We start from the raw sequence: 23,593 nt of genomic DNA, 5'->3' as shown, positions 1-23,593 counted from the left end.
AAAATTGATCAAAATTGATGATGAATCATACAAAAAAAAAACACATTGTATAGCAGTATACGGACGCAGCTGTTATTATTACTATTGCGCATCGAGAAAAGCCGAAAAAAGGCCTTCCGCTGACAAACAACGGAATGATATACATTAGACGATGACGTGCAGCTATTAGTATTATGTGGCGTATTATAAAACAAAGTGCGCTGCGTTCTAAATAGGTACGTATATTATAATATTAGTATTGTGTCGCGCGATGACAATAAAAAAAAAAAAAAAACCACACGCGTTAATGCGTTTTAACAATTATATATAATGCAATATTATTATAATATTAATTCGATATGTGTGTGTGTGTGTGTGTGTGCGTGTGCGAGAACAAACGTTTAAGTAGTAATTATAATATACCTATATACGTTATGTATACCTTTGTACGAGACATGAGTCAAAATCGACAAGGCTCGCGCGCCGAATGTTGTTACACAATACCTATATATATAAATATTTATATATTATTATTAATATAATATTATGATATCGCGTGTTTTGCCCGTGCAAATATTTGAAAGTTTCACCGGATTCGACCAGCTTTTACGCATCGTCCGTAGCCGACGGTCGTGCCGCACAACCCGCACAGATGGCGCTCCGGCCGCCGCCGCACGCGTAATAATAATATATTATACGCATCAGAGTTTTCAGATAGACGACGGCGCTCCGGTCGATACACAAACGAACGCGCGCCCGAACCTATATAAAAACGTCGAGCTCCGAGTCCTCCGCCCGCAGATAATATGTAGCCGTGTCGCGTCCCACCACTGCGGCCGATCCGATCGCTGGATCTCTCCCGTTTCCGAAGTGCGTTTTTGTACGAGCGTCGTATACATGGTACCTGGTTTCCGGGTCCCTCTGGCAGCCGATGTCACCGCCGCCAACGCCTCCTCCGTTCGTCCCCTCGTAAATAATTTATATTTACACAAAAATCACGATACGTCGTTTTTCCCGCGTTGAACACCCCCCCGCCGACGGACGGAACCAAACGTCCGCCGCCACTACCCGTTATACGACATATACCACCAGTGTTCCACGATTTGTATACCGGACCTGCTGCAGGAAGAAAGGTATCGTCGACATCACATAATATTATTATTTATTATATATACAATATACCTACTATGCACGATATTCATTGATATTGTTGTACATCGCTTTTCACTCGTTTACGAGATTTTGTACTGTCGTCCTATCTTCTATAATAATATAAGGTATGTTTACCCGGGTAAAAAACTATGGGGGGAGAAGGGGAACACACAAGTCTTAAATCTCACTTTAGAAACGAACCATAGCTACCCATAAAACAACGTGATGATAATCCTGTATAAACACAATTCCTTCTTATTATTATGTTTAAAAATATTTATAAGTGTATTTTAAATGTATCTGTTCTTAAAAATGTCTAGTGTCTACTGTAGTATATTTGTGTCCTTTGTCAAAGGTATTACTTTGCTCATTGTAAAAATTGCAGGAGGGAAAGTGCCCCCTCCCCTAAATTTATCCCTCTACAATTACGCTACTAGGTATAGACGTGAGTTTGTGATGTGGTCACTGGCCACAGTAGCCACACTTTATAATATAGACAATAAATTAAGAATCTAATCGCGGTATGCGTATGTATAATTAAACTTAGATTGCACGCGATTTAAACCAACGATAATAATATTTATATTTTTTTATTGAAAAAAAAAACAAGACCCTCGGCAACATAGGCCATTGGGTTGATAGATGATTTAATTAATATTAATTACATACTATATTATTGTCTACTTATTCAATATTATTTTAAATTGTTTTAAATCTTGGTTTTAAGTTTAGCGGCTATGACAAAATTGATAACAATATTTGATTATAATATTATTTAGTGTGGTTTTCACTAGCTGCTTTCGATAAAAGTCTCCGTGACGACGGTATGTTGTGGAATAACTACTGTAAATTGAAATACATGTATATGTATATTTTTTTTAGCTATACGTGGGCCACGGGATTATACTTATATATGCACCCCATTTTCGTGCTTTAACAACTATATCGATAATAATGTTATGAATCGTATTGCAAAATGTTTAAGGAATGTGTAATGATGTTATTTTTTATATTAGTAATATTGAATGTACCTAAATTAGATAATTATTTGCTGTAATAATAAAATTACAACCACCCTGCACTTTAAACAGTAAAAACACGTTTCATAATATAATATCCACTTAACAATACATAGATTACATATATTTTTACAAATTTTACGTATGTAAAATGTTTGGTTCATAAATCATAAGCTTATAGATATGAATTAAAGAAGAAACAAATATGTTCAGAAGAGAATTATCAATGTATTTTTTAACATATAAAGTATATCTACTGGTTTAAAGCTATATTATAAATAATTATAGATAGTTAGACATTTAGGTAGGTTCTTCGTACTTATGCATACCGTCAATTTAGTATTTTAATTATTATATCTTGTTGTTACATGGTAAATATAACTTATAAGTAATACTTATTATTTCATTTATAATTAATATAATTGAGTTAATAAAGTGTTTCAAATTATATTTTACCACAAAATAACATTTTATTCAGTCATTAAAAAACTCGTGTTTTTCCCTTAACCGATGTTTACTATGGTCTATTTATTATTTATGATGGATAGATATTGTAAAATTGTACGACATACTTTTTTAAATCATATTATATCGTTTTATTTAATATAGATAATATTACACATGGTCCCTAATATTATCATCTAGTGATTGATTATTTTTCACCTAGTTTTTTCGCTATATAAACAATTATTTATATGTTTAATCAGAGAGCTTTCATATTTCACAGATTTTCTTCAAGTTCCATACTTTTTAACTAGCCACTTTTTTGTGTAATAATAAAAAATATATTTAATTTTAAGTGATTTCTTATGGATATATTAATTGGTTTTTTGATCATAAATTAATCTACTTGTCAGATATACGAATCGTGCTGTTATAAAGATAATATTTTAGGACTTGAGATAATGATAAAGTAAAAAAAAACTTTATTTAAAAAAAAATTTTACTGATTGTACCTTTCAATTAAATTCTCAAGATTTATTTTTGTTTATTCTGAACTTAACATCACAAAACTAATACTTTTTGAAATTTCAAGAAATATTCCTTAAATGAGGTCATAGACGAAAAATATGAAATTAAAGTTAACAAAATAATTTCATAATTTCTGATTGTCTATCTTATTAACTTTAAAAATGAGTTCAATATACTTTATTTAGAACTTGCGATTTTTAAAATGCATGTAAATTACAATATTTGCAATGATAGCTAGATAATTCAAATGGAAGTTTTTATTTTTATAATAATATAATTAAGTGTTTTACTATTTAAGCGCATATTATTTTTCGAGATTTCAAAAGTAAGTCTTGTTAAGTTTATACGCGGAATTAATAAAAAAATAAATAATACATCAACAATACATTTTGCTGATGCCATCTATATTATATATATATGTGAATTGAGATTTTTACTTATGGCTACCTAATTGCGAACTACTGAACCGATTTAAATAAAAGCTTTATCAATATTTTCTTTGAAATTTGGAGGCTGTTTTAAGTTATTTTCAACCACTATAGGTTGCTATAAGGTAGCTCACACAATAACGTATGCGTTTCGTTCTGTCTCACCAAAATTTAATAAATTGTGTTTGTACATAATATGGTTGCTATTCGTTATAGAAATAAAATTTAAAAACAAATGTCTATACTAGCCGATTGCTATAGGATATTTTAAAAATAAAATAATTTATTTATTTTATTGTTTGTTACTTTATAAATATACAACAAAAAGCCAATGTCCTTTTGTTTTTAGATTATAGTCTAAAAAAGTACTCAACCAATTTTAACGGAACTTTTAGATAATGTTTTTAGAAATATTATTAGGAAAGTTTAGAGATTTTAACCATATAAAAAAATATACCAAGTGCTATATTAAATCCACTACAGGTGTATTATTCATCACGGTCGAATTAGTTCACTAGTTCACAAATTATAGGTATACTGATGCTGATTTGACCATGAACTGAGTTTAACTAAACCCGAGATATACCGATATAACCTAACGTTGTATTTTATGTTTGTTCATTTTTCCCAGGTAAAGTCAGGTTATACAGTTAGTAATAAAAATATAAGTTATTTTAAGTCTAAGTATTTGTCCTATTGATAATAATATGTCATTTTAAATTTTATTCTTAATTATTGCATTATTTTGCTGTTTAGAAATGTTTATTTTAAAATATAAACTATTTCAAACTACTCAGAATCAATTCAAAAAGCTTAGGTACTATAACATTATATATTATCCATTAAATCTGCATTATGAACATTTAATATTGAGTTGACATTAGTATATATTGTAACAAAGAAACTAATCTTATTGAAGTTGAAAATGTTGTACTTCATATATGCTGTTAAATAGATTATAACTTTTTAAAAGGCTTTTAATAAAAGTCACATAAATGACTGGAAGAATGACACGTATGCGACATTATTAGTATTCTTAAGAACTTGAAAATAACTATTATACAGAACGTTTTCTTTATGTCAAGTATTAATCAAACACACGTGCTCTTTATTGCCTATAGGCTGCAATTATAAATCGATTATAATTGGATTGGATTATCATCGTATGTATCAGTATTAAAGTAAATAATTTATTATCAGACATTTAGACTGTAATAACTGTTTATATATTATTGCCACTTATTTAGAACATTTCAGATAACATTTTTTTTCTTTTTAATATTTAAATTTACAAAGGTATATTGCATTTTACTTTGGTCTTTGATTTATTATAATCATGTTTTAGTTTTGACTAAAATACATTTTTTTTTCGGAAAATCAGTGATCTATCTGATCTTATTCTAAGACGTATATTTAATTTAATACATCATTATTGTTAATTGATATATAAAGCTATCTAGATATATCAATGTTGAACACCTGATATAATACCACCACATCGTTGAAACTTAGGTATTATACTCTAATCTCAATTATAAACTTATGCGATATGTTTAATAATTTAAAATAGTTAGATACAAAAGAATCCATTGACTTTTCGAAAGCCTATTTATTAATGATTACTGAAGTTATATCTAAACGTATACGCGATAATCGGTGTAATTGCAGTCATTTGAAGAGCTTAATACATAATAATTATTATTTTAACTAATTGTAACCTATACTTTACTCATTAATTTTATTTATAGTTATAAACGCTAGTCAGCTTTTTACGTTTATGAAATATCAATATCATTATATCTATTACTAAATAGTTATAGCATCGATAAAATAAGTTATGTGGTTAACAATGATAGTACGAAACTACAAGTAGTTAAGTATTTAAGGCCAATTAATATAATTTAAAGATCACATACTTCCGATTGATGAATCATTCTTTAGAATATTTGAACGAGAAATCAAAGTATGGAAGGTTTTGCTGGATCTTGTACGATCTTGTTGAGTTCTATTCAGTGTATGCAAACCGATTCTCTTACGTTCATGTGCATTCAAACGATAATTAATTCATTTTATAGCTATATTGCTATGTATAAGGCCAGTTCGCCATAAATACGCTTCTTATTCTTAAATAGCTCAACATTTTATACTTTTTAAAAGGACTAGTTTGAAAATAAGCTATTAAAAGATTCCACGATTACATCACATATACACAGTATCAATCTGTATATTGTCATATTTCTAACACCATCGACAAAGAAAATAACGATACATTTTATATAATACGTTTAAAATGTATACAATGTATAATATATTGGTATTTCCATTATGTATAACAACTTTGTTGTCATTGTAAATTATCTCTTATGCAGTTTATACATATTTCTTAAGTTTGTCGAGTTCCTAAATTCAAACACAAATAGGGTAACGTAATTCATTATTTGCTTATGTGCACATTTTTATTTTTTTTATTTTTTTTTTTTGCACTATATGATCTATTCACACGGTTTAAGTGATTGCAAATATAATGACGCAAGTAGGCAAAAACTTTTTTCGAGTGTCACAACAATAAAGCCACATTTTATTTTACTTTACAAATGATAACAACAATGAGTATTGATTTTGTGAATTGCTGCTTAAAATCTATTGTTCGTTCACTTAAAATTTATACATGTAATTAAATATATCAAGTATAGTTAACATAATAACAAGAAAGCTATCTATACTATTTTATAAGCGGTTATACCACGTGGATTTAATGAATAAATCTCCTACTTGGATTTACATTTTTTTTTTTTTAATGATATCGAATTTATCTTATTATTCAATAACGTTTTGTACCGGTAGATAATGGGTGTATTATCACCAAATATAACTATAACTATAATACTATAAAAACTATCACTTTTCATTTTTATAAGACCAAAAGTTCAAACAGGTGCATAAACAACTTAAATGTGGCACGCATTGAAATACAAATATATACTACAATGAGTTTTTCAAACTTTGAATAATTAGTTTTTCAGTTATTATTATTAAGTTTCAAAAAAATATATTATATTTATTAATAATAATGTTATAATTTCAATTATTTGATAATTAATTAAAATATGATTAATATGCTATTGAATATTAATTTGAATATGTGTTTACTGTATATACTTAATTTGAGATATAAAAATATAAAAACACTATGCATTATGTACTAAAAAATTGAAAACAAGTGCAAACTAAATATTTGTATTTCAGTAAAGTGAAGTATATATGGTTCAATTTTGGTTTTCTTAGCTTCTAGTGTTGACTAATCTGTATAAATTCTTAAAAATTAATTTTTTAATTCAAAGCTGCTATTAAAAGTATTATGGATTCTCTTGTTGAATTTAAGATAAAAATAAGGTAGTGACTAGTGATATTTTATGTCATAATGAAGTAGTAGGTCGATATTTCATTTTTTATGAAATAAATAATATCATCTATACTTTACCCGGAACTTAAGCTATATATAATATAATATTTTGATGCAGAATAATATGGAATATAATAGCTCCCAAATGAGACTGCTCAATTACTCTAAATCACTTTTCATCACTTCACATTGAATATTCGTCAACTTACACTACTTGTGTGGTTATGATTTAAAATAAAGATGCAAATTAAGTGAGTGCATGGTAATATTTTGCATCTAGACTACAATAATCAATATTCTACATGTATTTATAATATTTAGATACCTATATTTACTACACATTAATCATCATTAGAAATTCCTACGGGTAATATGTTAATGTTAACAATTAATTATGTGTTAATACCATTATAACTTAATATTTAAATTATATTTACGTCATTTTCTGATTTAAATATTACAAAACTGTTTTTTCGTTAAACATAATATTATATAATCGTGTAACTACTCCATGTTATTAAAGTGTAATGTACTTTGGTCAAATAATTATATTATTGTATTTGTTCTATGATTATATAATATAGTCTTATAAATTATAGTTTATAATAGTTTATGTTTAATTGACAGGTACGATCACAGACTGACAGACTATAAACTTAAAAGTCCGTGGCATGATGCTGTCTAGTACGTAATTTTGTTTAGTGATATGTTTCGATAAAGAAGTTATAATAATTGCTTTTTTAAATAATGAATTAATTTAACCCATGGATTTAATATTAATGATAACTGATTGAATATTCGCAGTCGTTATAAAACCAATTTGAATACTCTTGGGATTGCAAATAGCTTATTAGCGGGGCTTTATAATATTAAATATTTTTTTATGAAAAAATAGTATTCATTAGTAGCATTAAATATTCATAAATTTTGATAAATAATATATAATATATAATAATATAAAACATTACTTTCTAGCAATTATATGTTAAAATTATAAGACTGATAAATATTTTTATTATACAATTTATAAAATTACCGGATATGCTTTTATAGGTAGTAGTTGCATTATAATATGATATTATTATATCGATAAGTGCTCATATAATTTATTATAATTGTAGAGACTACGTGACATTTTAAGCAAATATCAAGTGATTAGTTCAAGAGGAGTATTTCTATATTATACTTGTGTAGATATAGATAAATTGTAAAAATAATTTCAATAAAAAATATAAATTGTTGTTTAATTTTCGTCGAAACTTATTGTAATGACTCATTATAATAATATTCGATAATGACTAATGAGCATAACGATTAACATGAATACAAGACTATGCTTGAATTAAAAGTCAAATAATAAGCTATTTAAATTTACTAATCAGATTTTATTTTGGTAGGTTATTATGTTGGATATACGTTAACTGTATAGTTTATAAAAGATTATTGTATATATTTATATTATTTCATGATATTTAAAAAATGTATTTATCTTGTAAAGATCTAAACAACTAAGACTAAGTGAAACTAGATATTTAATAACTAAAAAAAATAAAGTTAACTTGAAAATTCTTTTTTACCGATGAATTTATTAGTGCTTGATTAGTCTTGATTAGATGCGCTAAAAATTTAATAAGCAATTTAATAATGACGGTTTATATATAATATAATTACAAATTTTATATGAAGGTATACAATAACATGCCCACGTGACACTAAAGTATACAATTTAATGATTATAGTATAGCTCGTTGTACCTAGCTATTATACAGATGTCAATATAATATTTTAGGAATTATTATGATTATTTTGTAAGAATAAAGAATAAAAACAATAACTACCTAGTATTTTTTCAATTAGTACTGTGTTAATTTATCGAATATATCGAGTGACTAATAATGGATTCTCAAACAGTTATGAATTTGTGTAAACATTTTTTTTTTTATTGAATTTAATATTTACACCTCGAAATTTAAACAAAACATAGTAGAAGTCGTATCATATTATATTGTATATTATTATGGTATATATAAGTGCATATATTAACATACTATCAGAAAATTATAAAGTTCTATTTTCATATTTTATTATATTTGTTAATATTTTCCACATAGTTTAAAATTTAAATAAAACATTAAGTCTAAAATATCGGAATTTTTCCCTTTAGACTACTAGCATAAACATTACAAAAAAGGTGGCAAGTGGGTACTGCTCTACTGTACATTATATGTCAAGTGGGTCATTGTAATATGGATGTGTTAAATTTTAATTCAATAAAATAATATCTTTATATATGAAAAACGATTCTGAGCGGAGACAGTCTGTTAGTCTATACACTAAGTATATTTCTTGTTATGTATTTTGATATTAGCGATATTGCTATTAAAGTAATTTATTTTACTATTAGTATTAATGTAGCCCGTAGGTAGATTACATTTTTTCTGAAAACATTACATTTATTATTATAATATATATTTATTCTATATTATATTATTGTTATTAACTTTTGAATTAATACCACCTTACCGTAAAACAAGTGTGAAATGGATTCATTATTCATGGTATAAATAGCTAGGTAATAGGTTAAAAGGAATTTTGAGAATCCCATTGTATCAAATGCTTGATGAAAATCGTATATATTTTCGGTTATTCGTTTTTAAGTTACACTAAAAATACAAAATAATTTTTATATACATAAAAACAAATCCAAAATATAAATTGATCAGTTGAAGTGTTTAATAATCATCTATTATAATATGATATAATATTATAATTGTGTATATGTAGATTATAGGTACAATAAAAATAATAAGAATTAATAATACTATTCAAATTATTTAAAAAAATACTGTTTAGCTAATATATTGAAATTAACTAATTTCAGGTCAAAATGTCAACGATATCAAGTTTTTGCGATATTTTGATGGTGAAAGTGGTTGGAGATCCTGATTGGCGGCAAAGATTTGTCGTGCTCAGCAATAGTACACTATGGATTTATGGGTAAGCACTATTATAATAATGACGATAAATTAAAACAAGACGTATTAGATGCATAGAATGATTGCTTTAACAGATAACATTCATTATTTTTAAAAGTATACAAAATCAGAAGTTGATAATAGATCCACTAAACACAAGAAATAACTGTATACAGAAAACCAATCTTAGCGGAGATGGTTTGTCAGCCTATATATCTAAGGATACTCGATTATATATTATATTTATATTTCTGTAGATAATTGAGTTAGTTGATATATTTTAGCTTCAATTTCTGTTACATTTTTCATAGATTTAAACTACAAAATAATTTTCAAATTTTTATTATGATCAATTTTGTTGAAATTTGAACTTTAAATATTTATAAGAAAATGTGAGGATATATTTTCGATATTTTTTTAATGGGTATTAATAACTTATGAAGAATGTTGTACATTCTACTCAGCGTTTACAGTTAAAAGAATAATTTTGTATAATACTAAATATTAATTTTATTTACAGGGATGATCAAGATCCACGAAGGACAAAAATTCATGCAGTAAGAGACTTGGCGGTATGCCGAAGAATTTGCGACGGAAGCCACTTAGTTTTGCATATCAAAAACATAGCTAAATTGGATTGGTTTAAGATTAAATTTAACACAGAGAAACAACTAATTGCTTGGAAGAAACGTTTGCGCCAAGTAAAAGAAGCTTGGAATGAAGAGACTTATTTTCAATACCTTAATCAAAAATCTCAGCTCAGATGTAAATTGATTATTTTATATCTTAATTTAATAGTATGTTGATTATTTAATCAGTATTTTGTTTTTTTTCCAGCTCCATATGAGCCATTAACTAGGATAAATCAACAGGTACGACGATCATCTTTATTTTATATTATATTATATTATACAGTTGAACCTCTATTTAACAAACTTGATGGTTCTTTTAACAAAATTCGTTAAAAAGAAATAATAATTTTCTTTACTTAAAAAAATAATTTTTACTGTATGAAATGTATGCCAATATGTATATATATATATATGTATAATAAGTATTAATGAATTAATTAAAATAAAAATAAAATAAAATAATCAAACAATAATCTAAGGTAATAAAATTTAACTAGGCTTACCTAGTTACTAGTTAGCATAATCATAGCATGAATATTTCATGGTTCCATAAAATATTTCGTTATATAGAGAGTTTAGTTAAATAGAGGTTCAACTGTATATATTATGTGTATCTGGACAATAGATAAGAAAAATTTAAATTTAATTTTAAAACCATTCAAATAAATTGTATAAAGATATAAATATAAATAACAATATTTTATTATTTATATTAATTAATTAATTTACAAACGTTCAGGTGCCCAGTAATAAATTATCAAAGCCTCCACGCATGCCATTTTCCAGGAGCCGTTCACTTCAAGAAATAATAAGTTGGGAAAAGTTACCCATGACACTCATTCAAGTAAACAAGGGTTAGTTCACCAAGTTAAATTAATAATTTTCCCCTCTTAGTTTGCATTAAAACCTTGTTATATTATGTTAATGCACAATATACGTAAAATTATTTAAATTTCTACAAATTATACATATATTATGATTATTATGAATTATAATCGCTGAATATTTCTATCAGAAATGCTTTGCGGAATAAACGACATAGACGCAATTTTAGTCAGAGTTCGATTATCAATCTTGGAAAACGAAATGGCTTACAACAGAGAAATGGACAAAATGTTAGTCGCTTTTAAAAAACGAGCTCTATGGCCAGATTATTTCCTGATGGATGACAAATCGTTAATTGAACAAACGCTATCTAAATGTGAGCAAGAGTTTAATTAATAACAACTTGAAATTGGTGTACTATAATGGAAATGAGTATGGTTAATTTTTTAGTGAAGGAGAGTTCAGACACGCTTTTGCACGACGTCGAAGATATGTGGCCAGACGCTCCTATGGTATTACAGAGTTTGGATGATCTAGCTGATTTGTTAATTAAACACTTGAAATCAGTGGCAAGGACCCGAATGATCACCTACTGCCATCTTCTACGGGATTTTAGGCCTTTCTTACGTAATAATCTGTAAGTAATATATATCGATAGATTTAAGTGATGATGGCTTATTCAAATTTTAACCAACCACGATGAAAATGTTTTTTGTTATATAATATATGCTTGAAATGTATACGTTAAGATTGTTACTATTAGATAATGCAGACATTATTCATTAAATAGTAAATTTAGGCAAGTACTTTGGCTAACGTACTTTTTTAAAACTCAATAAAATCAAAGTTATACAATCGTGGATAATTTGAATCGGTTTAACATAATTATATTTTTACCATCGCAATTTGTGAACGCAGTTTCATATTATTATAAATGTATAATATAATATGTATATACGCCTAGTTATAAACATTATAAAAGTATAAAGGCAAAACTGATGTGCCTATCCCTATATTTATTCTTAATTAATACCTATAGGATATTAAAGATACTTAATCGAATTAGTATGTTATAATTTATGACCGTGTTGTGACAAGGATCAATTTTAAAAATACGAAATCATTTGATTAAAAAAAAATTATAATATGCATTGAATATTAATAGATTTATTTAAAAAATTGAATGACTGAAAAGTAGGAAGACAATATTTGATTATTTGTCCAATGAAAAATATAATAAAATAATAAGTTAATGCAAATTTATAAAGTAATATTAAACTTTTATGTATCGATGTTATAAATAAATTATCGATGTAAGTCCTCTTCAAATGATATTCTTGCAATATCATATACAATTGAGTTGTTTTATAATGAAAAAAAATAGATTAAGAATGCATTTTATTTTTTCATACACATTAAAATAACTTAATTTTAATCATAAGATTAATAATATATCCTCCTAATCAAGAAACTATAGTTTAATAAAAATTCATACCTTTGCAGAAAATTGTAATAAACTAATATAGTAGATATAAATATATTTAATAATACGTGCAATATTTTATTACTTCAATAAGTATATGTTACATTTTTATCTGGCTGATTCCCACATTATCCGTCTGTCAACATTCAATGTATTTTTTTATTAACGTCAACCTTTTTATTATCATCTAGAGAGAGCGTGGACGACATATACGAAGACGTGTACAGCGAACACTTTTATATGGAACGAGCGCTTCTGCCGATCTTCCGGGTCTATAAGTTAAAAGGCATATCTAAAAAGTTGGCTGTCATGTTATCCACTGAGAAGGACAGCAACAGCGCACGTTGGAACAAGCTGTTCGACCTGTGTCAGGAGGTATGTATGAAAAGTCAGCTAATCGCATTTAAAACGTACATTGTCATAATACATTGACTTGTATGGCGTATGCGATAATGTGCACGAATACACAAGTCACAAATAGATATCACTCGAAACTCCAATCCATTATTGATTGTTTGTGGTAAACTCGATTATAATTGCCTTTTTTTCTTCTTTTTTTTTCTCAAAAAAAAAAAAAAAACCCGACCGAGGTCAAAATATCGATTGAAAACATAATCCACAATTATTACTATCTTTGCGTATTTATCATTTTTTTCAATAGTTGTAAGTAGGTATTCACTCGAATACGGTGTGCTATTATGTCAACGTATATAAGTATAGTGTGACGTAATTTATTTTTTGGTTATTAAGATGTCTGCAGTATATATGTTTACAAAATGTTATTACATGGTAATACGTACTCAACTGATTAAGTTTTTAAGCTCTGTTTTTGAATTTTAGTTTGTGCCGCTTGTATTATATGACTGTAACGTAAAGATAATAATTGACATAATAATCATGCATTTGATTAAATATCCTAATTTTATTTATTATTATAATTTTTATCAGTATCATACAAACAACATGACGTATCTAAACATTAATACAAGATATTAATAAATATTTTTTTTACATGTACATAGGTAATATAATTTATTATATATACGATTTAACTATTGAGAACCAATATTTTTGCAAATAAAACGTTTGACGTTTGTAAGAATTTAGTATTAATATGTATTTAAATCTATGAACTATAGGTACTCCAAGATGACGTGCGTGCTAATGATATCGTTATTCGTTTTACATGTTTATTTTTATTAATATTCATATCTATTATAAGTTTTTCTTATACATTTATTACGTGTCATAATAATTAAAGATATCGTTAGATACACACTACCCACTTGCTTTAAAATGTTTTTTTTCATACACACAGTATACCTACCTATAAAACACTTAGTATATTATATTGCCATCCTAAAGGTGACCTAACCTGTCTATAAATTCGATCAGTGGCGTAATAGCCACGGGGGGCAGTAGGTTATGCCCCCCCCCACATCGACTATATCAACTTAATATGAAAATGAACTGTTATTATTAATTATGTTTTTTTAATATTTTGGGATTGGCTTCCTCCCCCATTTTAAAATCGTGGCTACGCTGCTGAATTTGATTGATATATTTTTAACTCTCACGCAAATAAAGAAAAAAAATGAGTTTTGAATTCATACATCTTGTAAATTTATCATAAAATTTAAAGTAGATAACTTGTGTACCCCATTCATACGAGAAATACTGATTATTTAGAATAAGTATAGATACTTAAAAAGGATTGAATAAAGCCGTGTCTGTTGCAGACAATGTAATCAGATTAACCGTTAACAGTATTTATAACGATTCTGTCACGAAAGATCAAAATATTCCGTAAAGAACGTCTATAATAATATTATATTATACGAATACATCGTAATATAATACAAGTAATTCGTATAGAATTAATGACAATATTATAACATTAAAAGTATTGAAATCGGATACAGCACCGTTCACCACAGTTGGTTACGCATGGAAAATAAGATTTTCGAAACGGTTAAATATCCGTTCGTGTTTCTTTGTATCACGTGTATACGACTAAATATTATAATATACAGGGTTTTTCGGCCTTGCTGTCCTTATATCGATCGTTTTTTTTTTTTTGATAATTATAAATTTATACATCTTTGAAATATATTATAAAGAGCCACGATATTATACTTATATCATTCAGGTCATGCTTTTATTTTGGTCACTCGAAATAAAATTAAAAAAAAAAAAAAAATAGTGAAATTGTTGGTGTGAGCGTTTCTAAAAAATCCGAAATAAAAAATAGCCTATAATAATTACGAGAGCAGTAGGTTTTCAAAATGTACTGAAATTCTATACGAGCACCGAGTTTAGACAGAATAACTGCAAGACTACGTAGTGTATTATCGTAATATTATTGTATAAAACCTGTACATTCGTACCCATAAAATATGATTTTGGGCGCGCGCGCACCCTTGTAAACACCCTGTACCCGTTTTCTTATGCCACAAACCATGTCATGACACGACAGTGGATTGAGTTGTATAGGCGTCGTGTATAAGGTCATATTATTATAATATTACCATTGCGTTGCGCTTAAAACGTGTCTGTACTCTGCAGCTGCAGCGCATCCGGTGCACGTAACTGACGTATAATAATATCGTTTTTCACGTGTAATTGCAGACGCTGACCGAGACGTACGGCGAGCTGTCCAGACTGTTCGGCGACTATTACGCGCTGAGCGTGACGCAGTTGTTCGCGTTCAGCGACAAGCACGCGGCGTTCGAGCGCAACGGCAACATGAGCCTGTTCGAGAAGTTTGAACTGGCCAGGGAGGTGAGCGAGATATGCGACTCGGTGGTGCCGCTCATCAAGGTGGTGATTGTGGAGGGCGGCAAGCGCGGTGATGGTACCGCGGCGGCCGCGTCTGACGATGTGGTGGCCGCGGTGGAGGCCGCGGCGGCCGGTCACCGGCGCAGATGCGGCGCCGACTGCTGGGACGACGGGTACGGGAAGCGGGACGCCCGGCCGTTTGAGAAAATGACGTGCAAAAATCCGTTCGGCGCCATCATGGAATACGACGTGGACAGGAAGGCGGCATGCCGGAAGAACTGCGGCGGCGGCGGCGGCGGCGGCGTCGGCAACAACAAGAACAGGCAGAGGAAGACCGCGGCGGCCGGCAAGTGCATCGAGCTGAAGGTGTACTCGCGTTCGGTCAACTATTTCCACGAACAGTTCGACGAACAAGCGGTCGCCTCACTGCCCTACTGACGGGTCGTTTAATATATTAATATTATATTACGCATGATGTGTACGAAGACATGTATAATATGTGTGTTTTTAGAGACCGAGAGCGGTTGATAATATAGTAGAGGAGGTTCGATGGGGCGGTCTCGTCCTCAATCACAATTATTTGAATTTTATCTATTACCGTATAAGAGCGTCGAGAACGATATATATATTAAATTTTTTTTAAATCGTAAGACATTACGCCTACGCATTATCACACACGCACACACACATACACACGCGCGCGTGCGCCGTCACATCACGGCATTTACCGGCAGTCAGCAGTAAGGGAGGTATAGGTACACCGGTACAACGGTGGCGTGCCATGCAGATTTTTCGAATGTAGCAGAGGATATGGTTTTTTTACTATTCTCTTTGGACGAAAAAATAAAAAAATATGTATCCTTGCGTTCATCCGCGAGTGCTGGTTAATGTCGCGCGCAATCAACTTTTAAAAATCACACAGAAAAATATCAAAAATATTGAATTTAGAATTTTTGGTTTAGACGATACACTATGAGAAATCAATAGACAAAAATGAGCCAAAACGAGGATTCGGTACATTCATCCCTCTCTCACCCCCCGCGAGCACGTTCGCGTACAGTACATCGGCATTCTGATACTACGAATTACGGTCGACCCGGCGTAATGTACCTACCGATAATCCGGAGAGGGCCACGATTCACGACAATAGTACATGGGGCATACATCACTTAGGCGATTCGAGCAATTCGACCCAAAACGTCAACTGTATGGGCGAATATTTATTCCACAAAAAATACTCTTTGGGCGAATAAGTATGAAGTATGAATAGATTTATAGATATTTAAAAATATTTATATGTACCTACTTTAATTGAAAAAATGAACATAATAAAATCACATATTATAGGAAACTATTATGTCATAATAATGTCACTATAATCAAATATATATAACTACATAATTAGTAATTAATAATGAATTTTTAAAAAAATATTAGTACCTACAATAATATTGTAATATACCTATATTAATTTTGTCTCCCCATAAAAATTCATACATCATTCGTACACGTGAGGATAATTATTACATTCACCTAAACGGTGTCAGTGGTGTTCGCCCAAATGGATTATGAAGTTTTTGGTCAAAATTATTACCACCGCCCACTGAGAGGAATATTAAAAAGGTCTCGGTCAGATATTTTATTGATAATTTTTTTGAAGGCGGAGAGGAGAAAATTTACAATTTTTAGACAAGTTTCGTCGCGATACATTAGTATAAATACCTACTTAATAACTACAAGTATGAGTGCATTTCTTTTTTTCCCATCATAAATAGTGAACTGTAGATGAGGCTTATTGACGGCGCAATATCTTAAAAATAGCAATAAAAATATTATCATATTCATAATAAGTATTTAAAGTTATTGAATATACTGGCGATGCTACAATGCGAGATAAATCAAACGCAACAATAGGTACTATTAAATTATAGAGAATACATTATAGATATCAAAAGTTTGTATACAACCACGGTGTGTAAGCTTTAGTTGGTTTACCTATAGTAGGTACGGTACCTATACCTACTTAGTTGTTTTATTTTTATATAAACCATCCCACGAATAAGATTAAAAAAAAAAAATGTTATTCAATAAGCCATATATCAAAATTTGTATCAATGAAATATAGTTGTAAGAACGCAATTGCACACATTTTGTAATGCCATTATAATGTCAATAAAAAAATAAAATTTCACGGAGTTCAATGTTTTATGTATAATATATTAATGGTAACCATGCTTACAAGTTACTAAACAATTATTTTAATTAATAATTGCGTAAAATTTACGTTTTTCCTTTTATGTTTTGTTTGTTTTTTGATTATAAAAAAAAAATGACTGGACATTTTAATTTTGACCTCTTTTTAGTATAAATTATATCTAAAACCAACTTCAAAGTTGAAATTTATTTTGACTATTTATAGTGTACACAAACACAAAATAAATACTGATCTTTGAAAAATTAATACATTCATCGTTAGCTCTCAGAATTTAAAAAATGAAACATATAAGAAATAAGAAAATTATTAGTCAACGACATTGAACGCATTATATAATTAATTTTAGCCTTAAATTAGTAAGGGTATAATTGTTTTCACAGTATAATTTACAATTTTGCATACATTTGATAACAATCGAAAAAGGTTGAAAAGTAATGACAGTGATAATTAGTCATTTTTAAATTGTAATTATTTTTAATTTGCGTGTAATTTTGTCACTTCAAAGTGGAATTGTTCGTTAATTTGCATTATCTAGGTTTTAGCTTGTCTCAATTCTGCACACGTTGCATTTCTGTTTGGCGCATCATCTACATCCATGGTTAAATTATAAAATCAATTATTCCAAACAAGGTTAAAATAATTAAAAAAATAAATTAATACAATTTCATTGGAAAATTATTTTTTATTTAAGTAGATCAATAATCCTTATTTTGTAATAGTCCACAAAATTAATAAAATGTTGGGTTATACATATTGGTATACAAATTTTACGTTATTATTATTAACTAATAATTGATCAACGATATACCTGTCTAGTGTTTAAACACAATTAATCTCAGTGTAGGCGTTGAGCGATATGGATAACAAATAACAATCAATTGTTTAATATCCGCCAACTCTATTTTACAATAAAATATGCATAACGTGTATACCTACATATTATTATATGTATAAATCGTCGACGATTTTGATTAACAGCTACCAGTGATTACCGTGATTGTTGCCACTGCCGGCCAGATCGATAGCCAGTCGAGTCATCACAGTCGTCGAAAGAAACTCTTGTAATTGCGGGAGTGATATTAGTACCGGTTAATAGTGTAAAAAAAAAAAAAATAATAGAACATATCATTTATACTTTAAAATTTAGTTCATGAATTTAAAAAAATTATATTAAAATAATAAGCGGTGCGTCTAAAGGTTGATGACCTTTAGAATATAACATTATACAATACCAATAGGTATCTATTATATTCTCAGTTTATGATTTTTATATTACTTATATTATGTAAAAAATTCTTAAAATGTTGCTTAGATTCTAACATAATTGGATGATTCTTCATTTGTATTATTGTTATTATACCAGTAATAAGTAATAATAGTATCTATAAATAAAAAAATATATTGATTTTAAGCATTATAAAATACCTATTATTATAATTGTATTTAAACAGATTCAAATAAATAATTAAATTAATAAACAATTGCACAATAACTGATTTAAATACTTACTGATACAACGAGATTTAAATTTATATTGAAAATTCCAAAAGCTGTGATTTCGCTTGTTTCATAAACTGATATTTGGTTCATAAATAATTTAATCTTATATAACCATTTAGAATTGGTGTTGATATGTTGTGAAAAAGTATAATTATAATTTACATTAAACAAGTATAATTTAAAAAAAATATTTATACTATAAAATATACTATTACTTGAATTTTTAGGTTGGCCGATAAATTCGATATCCTTATTAATCGTAAATGTGATATCATTTTCCGTTTCTGTAAAAATATAATTAAAACAATTACAATATCATTAAATCTTTAAAAATGTCATCGTTTTGTATAAAAAATCATTTAAGAACTATCTACATAAAAAATGTGATAATATATGATACGATGATTGAACTATTGTCAAACAGAAATATTAAATGTTTATAATTAATAAAAAAAAAAAAAAAAATGTTCCGAAATCAACCATATGAACTTAAATAATAATATAATTTTTATTTAATAAATACATATAATTGTGAACACATAAAATGTATTCTTTATTTAATTATTTTCTAAGTCAACATCATAATTAAGTGTTCTAATATATAGGTATACCTAAGAAATAAATAAATTTATATTTTATATTATAGATTAAAAATAAAAGAAGATCCATACAAGATAATAACATAATTATATTATACTCTGTCAATGCTATATTATTGAGCTATTATAAGTCCATAACTTGTGTATGAATTATAGGTAATTAACAACATAACAAAATATTTTTACTAACGTTACCTTTTCATGAACACGTGATGCGGCTATGATGATGGATAAAACCAATATGACATTTTGTAGTTGAAAAATGTTCGGTAAACATTTTTTTATAATATTATTAGTATCAAACGCAACAAAATAATAATAAAAACTAAGTAGCATACTATAATAACTAAACACAAAGAATCCTAATAGGATTTTCCCGTAACCGTCACTGAATATCCTTAATAGTTCCGATAGCTCGGCGTGTAACAATCGCATTTTATCCAGCGTCATTTCTGTTATGGAAAGTGTCAATTCACTTGGAGTGGCTAAAAATCCGGGTAGAAGATATGCCCATGCGTCATTCAATATTTGATATCTATACTCCAATTGTTTTAGGAAAAAATATGAAGGAAAAATTGCTGAAACGTCTATAATAAATTCTAACCGAATAAAATAAATAACGATAGTAGAGATATCCATGGTCTTTGGTGGCCACGAGTATGCAAGCACTGATGAAATAGCAATGTAATATATGAACGTGAAAATGAAAATTATGTTCCAATAAATGTTCTTAGGTGAAATCTGGCGAATTAATAAAAACTTCGGAAGTGATGTTAGTTTTCGGTCGTACTCGATTATACCATTCATCAACCTACAAAAAAACACTATGTTAAAAACAAATAACTTATTTTTATTTTAGTTTTGTTGTGCATACCTAGTATTACTATGGTAAAAAAAAGAAAATTCATCATATACAATTTATTATTTTTATTACTTACATGCTAATTTTTATATCTAAAATGCAGGAACATGACAATTTATTTTTATATTTATGAATAATGAATTTGAATTCATGGACTATCAATCAGATAATTATATAGATTTTAGAGGATAGTTTCTCATTTTTATTTTTATGTGGATAAAATGAAATAATGATAAGTATGTTAAAAGAAAAAACAGTAAACAGATCAGTAAAGTTTCGAATCCAATTGCGTTTTAAATCACCGAAACTCACTCACTTTGCTGTTTATCCTCCCCGAGAGTAATTATCAAACTTCAAATATTCGTATCACGCAGTGTAAACGTATATAGTAATACGTATGTACTAACTGTTTAGTATCGCGTCTGTATCTTATTTTTTTGTTAATTTATATGTATGAAACATCAATGGTATTATTTATCTTACTGTATCAACTGTAGTTCTGATATTCTTGATGCAATTATAATTGTCCATACTTTGAATACTTGTATTACATGAAATATATTACCACGTTTGCAATCATAGTAAGAAAATATTATTAACACGATCATTCGTAAAATCTCAAGACATTTATACACCGAGTTTGTACTTTTGATTAATAATCCATTCGGTTGTAGTATGTAATTTATGTTAATTATACCAATTAATTTGCACAAGTATAAAATAGTCCTTAAAATTTTTACATAAACAGTCGTCATTTTAAGAAAATGTTTTTTAGCTACTAAACTTAGATACGAAATAGCTGATACCTATAAAGTTATAAACAAATATTTGATTATTTTAATGCGATTATAAATTAAATTATTCCAAAACACTGAAATTAAGAAAATTATATGTATATAGAAATTTCATAAGGAATTATTATTTATTTAGGTAAGTCAATAACCATTATACTGTCACAGTTAATAACACCGTCAATGATAATTGTATTTTTTTTTTTTTTTTTTTATGCTTAATCCAGGCCATTTAGGCACATTGCCGCTTCCGCTATCTCCTTCCATGCTTCTCTGTGTGCTGCCTGTTCTTCTCCATTCCGTACTCCTAGCATTCTGAGGTCTTCCTTTACTCGGTCCTCCCATCGTTGTCTAGGTACTCTGTAAAGAGGAACGGGCTTAACGAACCCGCGGTCCCTAGTTATCTGAGGTTGCAGCCTGAAGGTCACATAGATGACGTCTCAGGTCAGTAAAGTGTATCAAAATCTATACCCTGAAGCAACCTCAAACCTGTTGGGCCCTCCATTAATGGAGGTTGTCGAAGGGCTAACAACCCTACACGGAAAAACACATATTGTTACGATTCAACCAAAATGATAATTGTATATAAAAATATTATACTGAGATGATATGATAATTTGATAAAATAGAGTATTTTATTTTATATTCTGAGTGCCTATTTCAATATAATATTCACATCGTTCTGTGGTACGTCAGTATTGACTTAATGATCAAACTGACAATGATTTCAATAATTGAAATACTATGTAATAATTCAATTCAAAAGGATTGTATACATGTACAATTTAATGATTTCACTAAGATTGGATTTTAAGTTTTATTTAAAACTTTGACGTTTTGGTGTTATGAAATAATTTTTGATCGTCAGAAAATAATAATATAAGTGAATTGTAGAACGTTGAACCGGCAGCGGGAGTGCTATTTGGGATTCTTGAGGAAAATCAGAAGTAGTATTTCCTGAATATATTGTATGTGTTGGGGTCAGAGAATGACTACGATAACAAATTCAAAGATATAAGTTATAATACAGCATCGTGCTGAGGGGAGCACGGGTGTTTGCCCCACCCCTTGGACATTTTTATTGTCGATGTTTTAATCACGAATATAGCCTAATGAGTAATACAATAATAATAATTAGAAAAAATTGAATTCCTCACGATATTTTGTGATGTATTAGAATGTTTAAATAGCCTCACCCTAGATTGAGCTCCAACTACGCTACTGTACCACAGATATAATTAAATTATAATATATAGACGAATACCTATAAACTAAAAAAAAAAAATGTTGTTTAATAAGTTATCAAAATGTATTAGTATGAAACTATGAAATATAGTTGTATCAGAACGTAATAACATATTTTGTAAACGCCATTATAATGTCGATAAATTAATAAACGTCCACAGTGTTCATTGTTTAATAAATAAATACATATATACACTACGCATTATTAACACTCATATTAATGTAAGATGGGATGTATTATTTTATTTAAATAATAATATAATTAAACCTATTTTATTATTTTATTTTCTGTTTTGCTAATAAATTTGAAATCCTTATTAATTGTACATATGATATCATCTTCAGTTTCTGTAAATAATATAATTAAAAATATAACAATACCATTAAAAAGAGCTATACAACATAATTGCGATTGCCGCAATATATTGTACATATTATTTTATGGGGCACTTAATTTAAATTTTATCAATATACTTAATTATAAAATAAAGGTAGTTACGATATTTTTATTTAGATACAAATGGCTTAATATAGTTTTATATTAATACGTTAAAAAAATCTTTTGAAATAATTGGAAAAAAGATAACCCACTGTTTTCAATCTGAATTATTTTTCGTACGTAAAAATGTATTAATTATAATTTAGTCAACTTTCAATTTTTAAGATACAACCCATACATTTATTAAAAGGTTGATGACTTCTAGACTATGCAATTAAAATAGGCATGTTAAATTT

At 28.1% G+C, this 23,593-nt stretch overlaps 1 protein-coding gene across 1 annotated transcript; it reads left to right on the top strand.

Annotated features, from left to right (window-relative positions):
• Window positions 1–697: 697 nt before the first annotated feature.
• LOC132923320 (uncharacterized) lies at window positions 698–17,841 on the top strand. The gene is made up of 9 exons (XM_060987234.1): window positions 698–1,112; window positions 9,835–9,950; window positions 10,449–10,693; window positions 10,766–10,800; window positions 11,300–11,414; window positions 11,576–11,761; window positions 11,836–12,022; window positions 13,060–13,243; window positions 15,497–17,841. Exons 2-9 carry the CDS (start codon window positions 9,841–9,843, stop codon window positions 16,082–16,084), a joined length of 1,650 nt encoding a protein of 549 aa, XP_060843217.1. The 5' UTR covers window positions 698–1,112; window positions 9,835–9,840; the 3' UTR covers window positions 16,085–17,841.
• Window positions 17,842–23,593: the final 5,752 nt, after the last annotated feature.

Source organism: Rhopalosiphum padi, chromosome 1 (genome assembly GCF_020882245.1).
Source record: "Rhopalosiphum padi isolate XX-2018 chromosome 1, ASM2088224v1, whole genome shotgun sequence".
Taxonomy (NCBI): domain Eukaryota; kingdom Metazoa; phylum Arthropoda; class Insecta; order Hemiptera; family Aphididae; genus Rhopalosiphum; species Rhopalosiphum padi.
The sequence above is the reverse complement of the archived record's forward strand: the minus strand, read 5'-3'. Positions and strand labels throughout refer to the sequence as shown.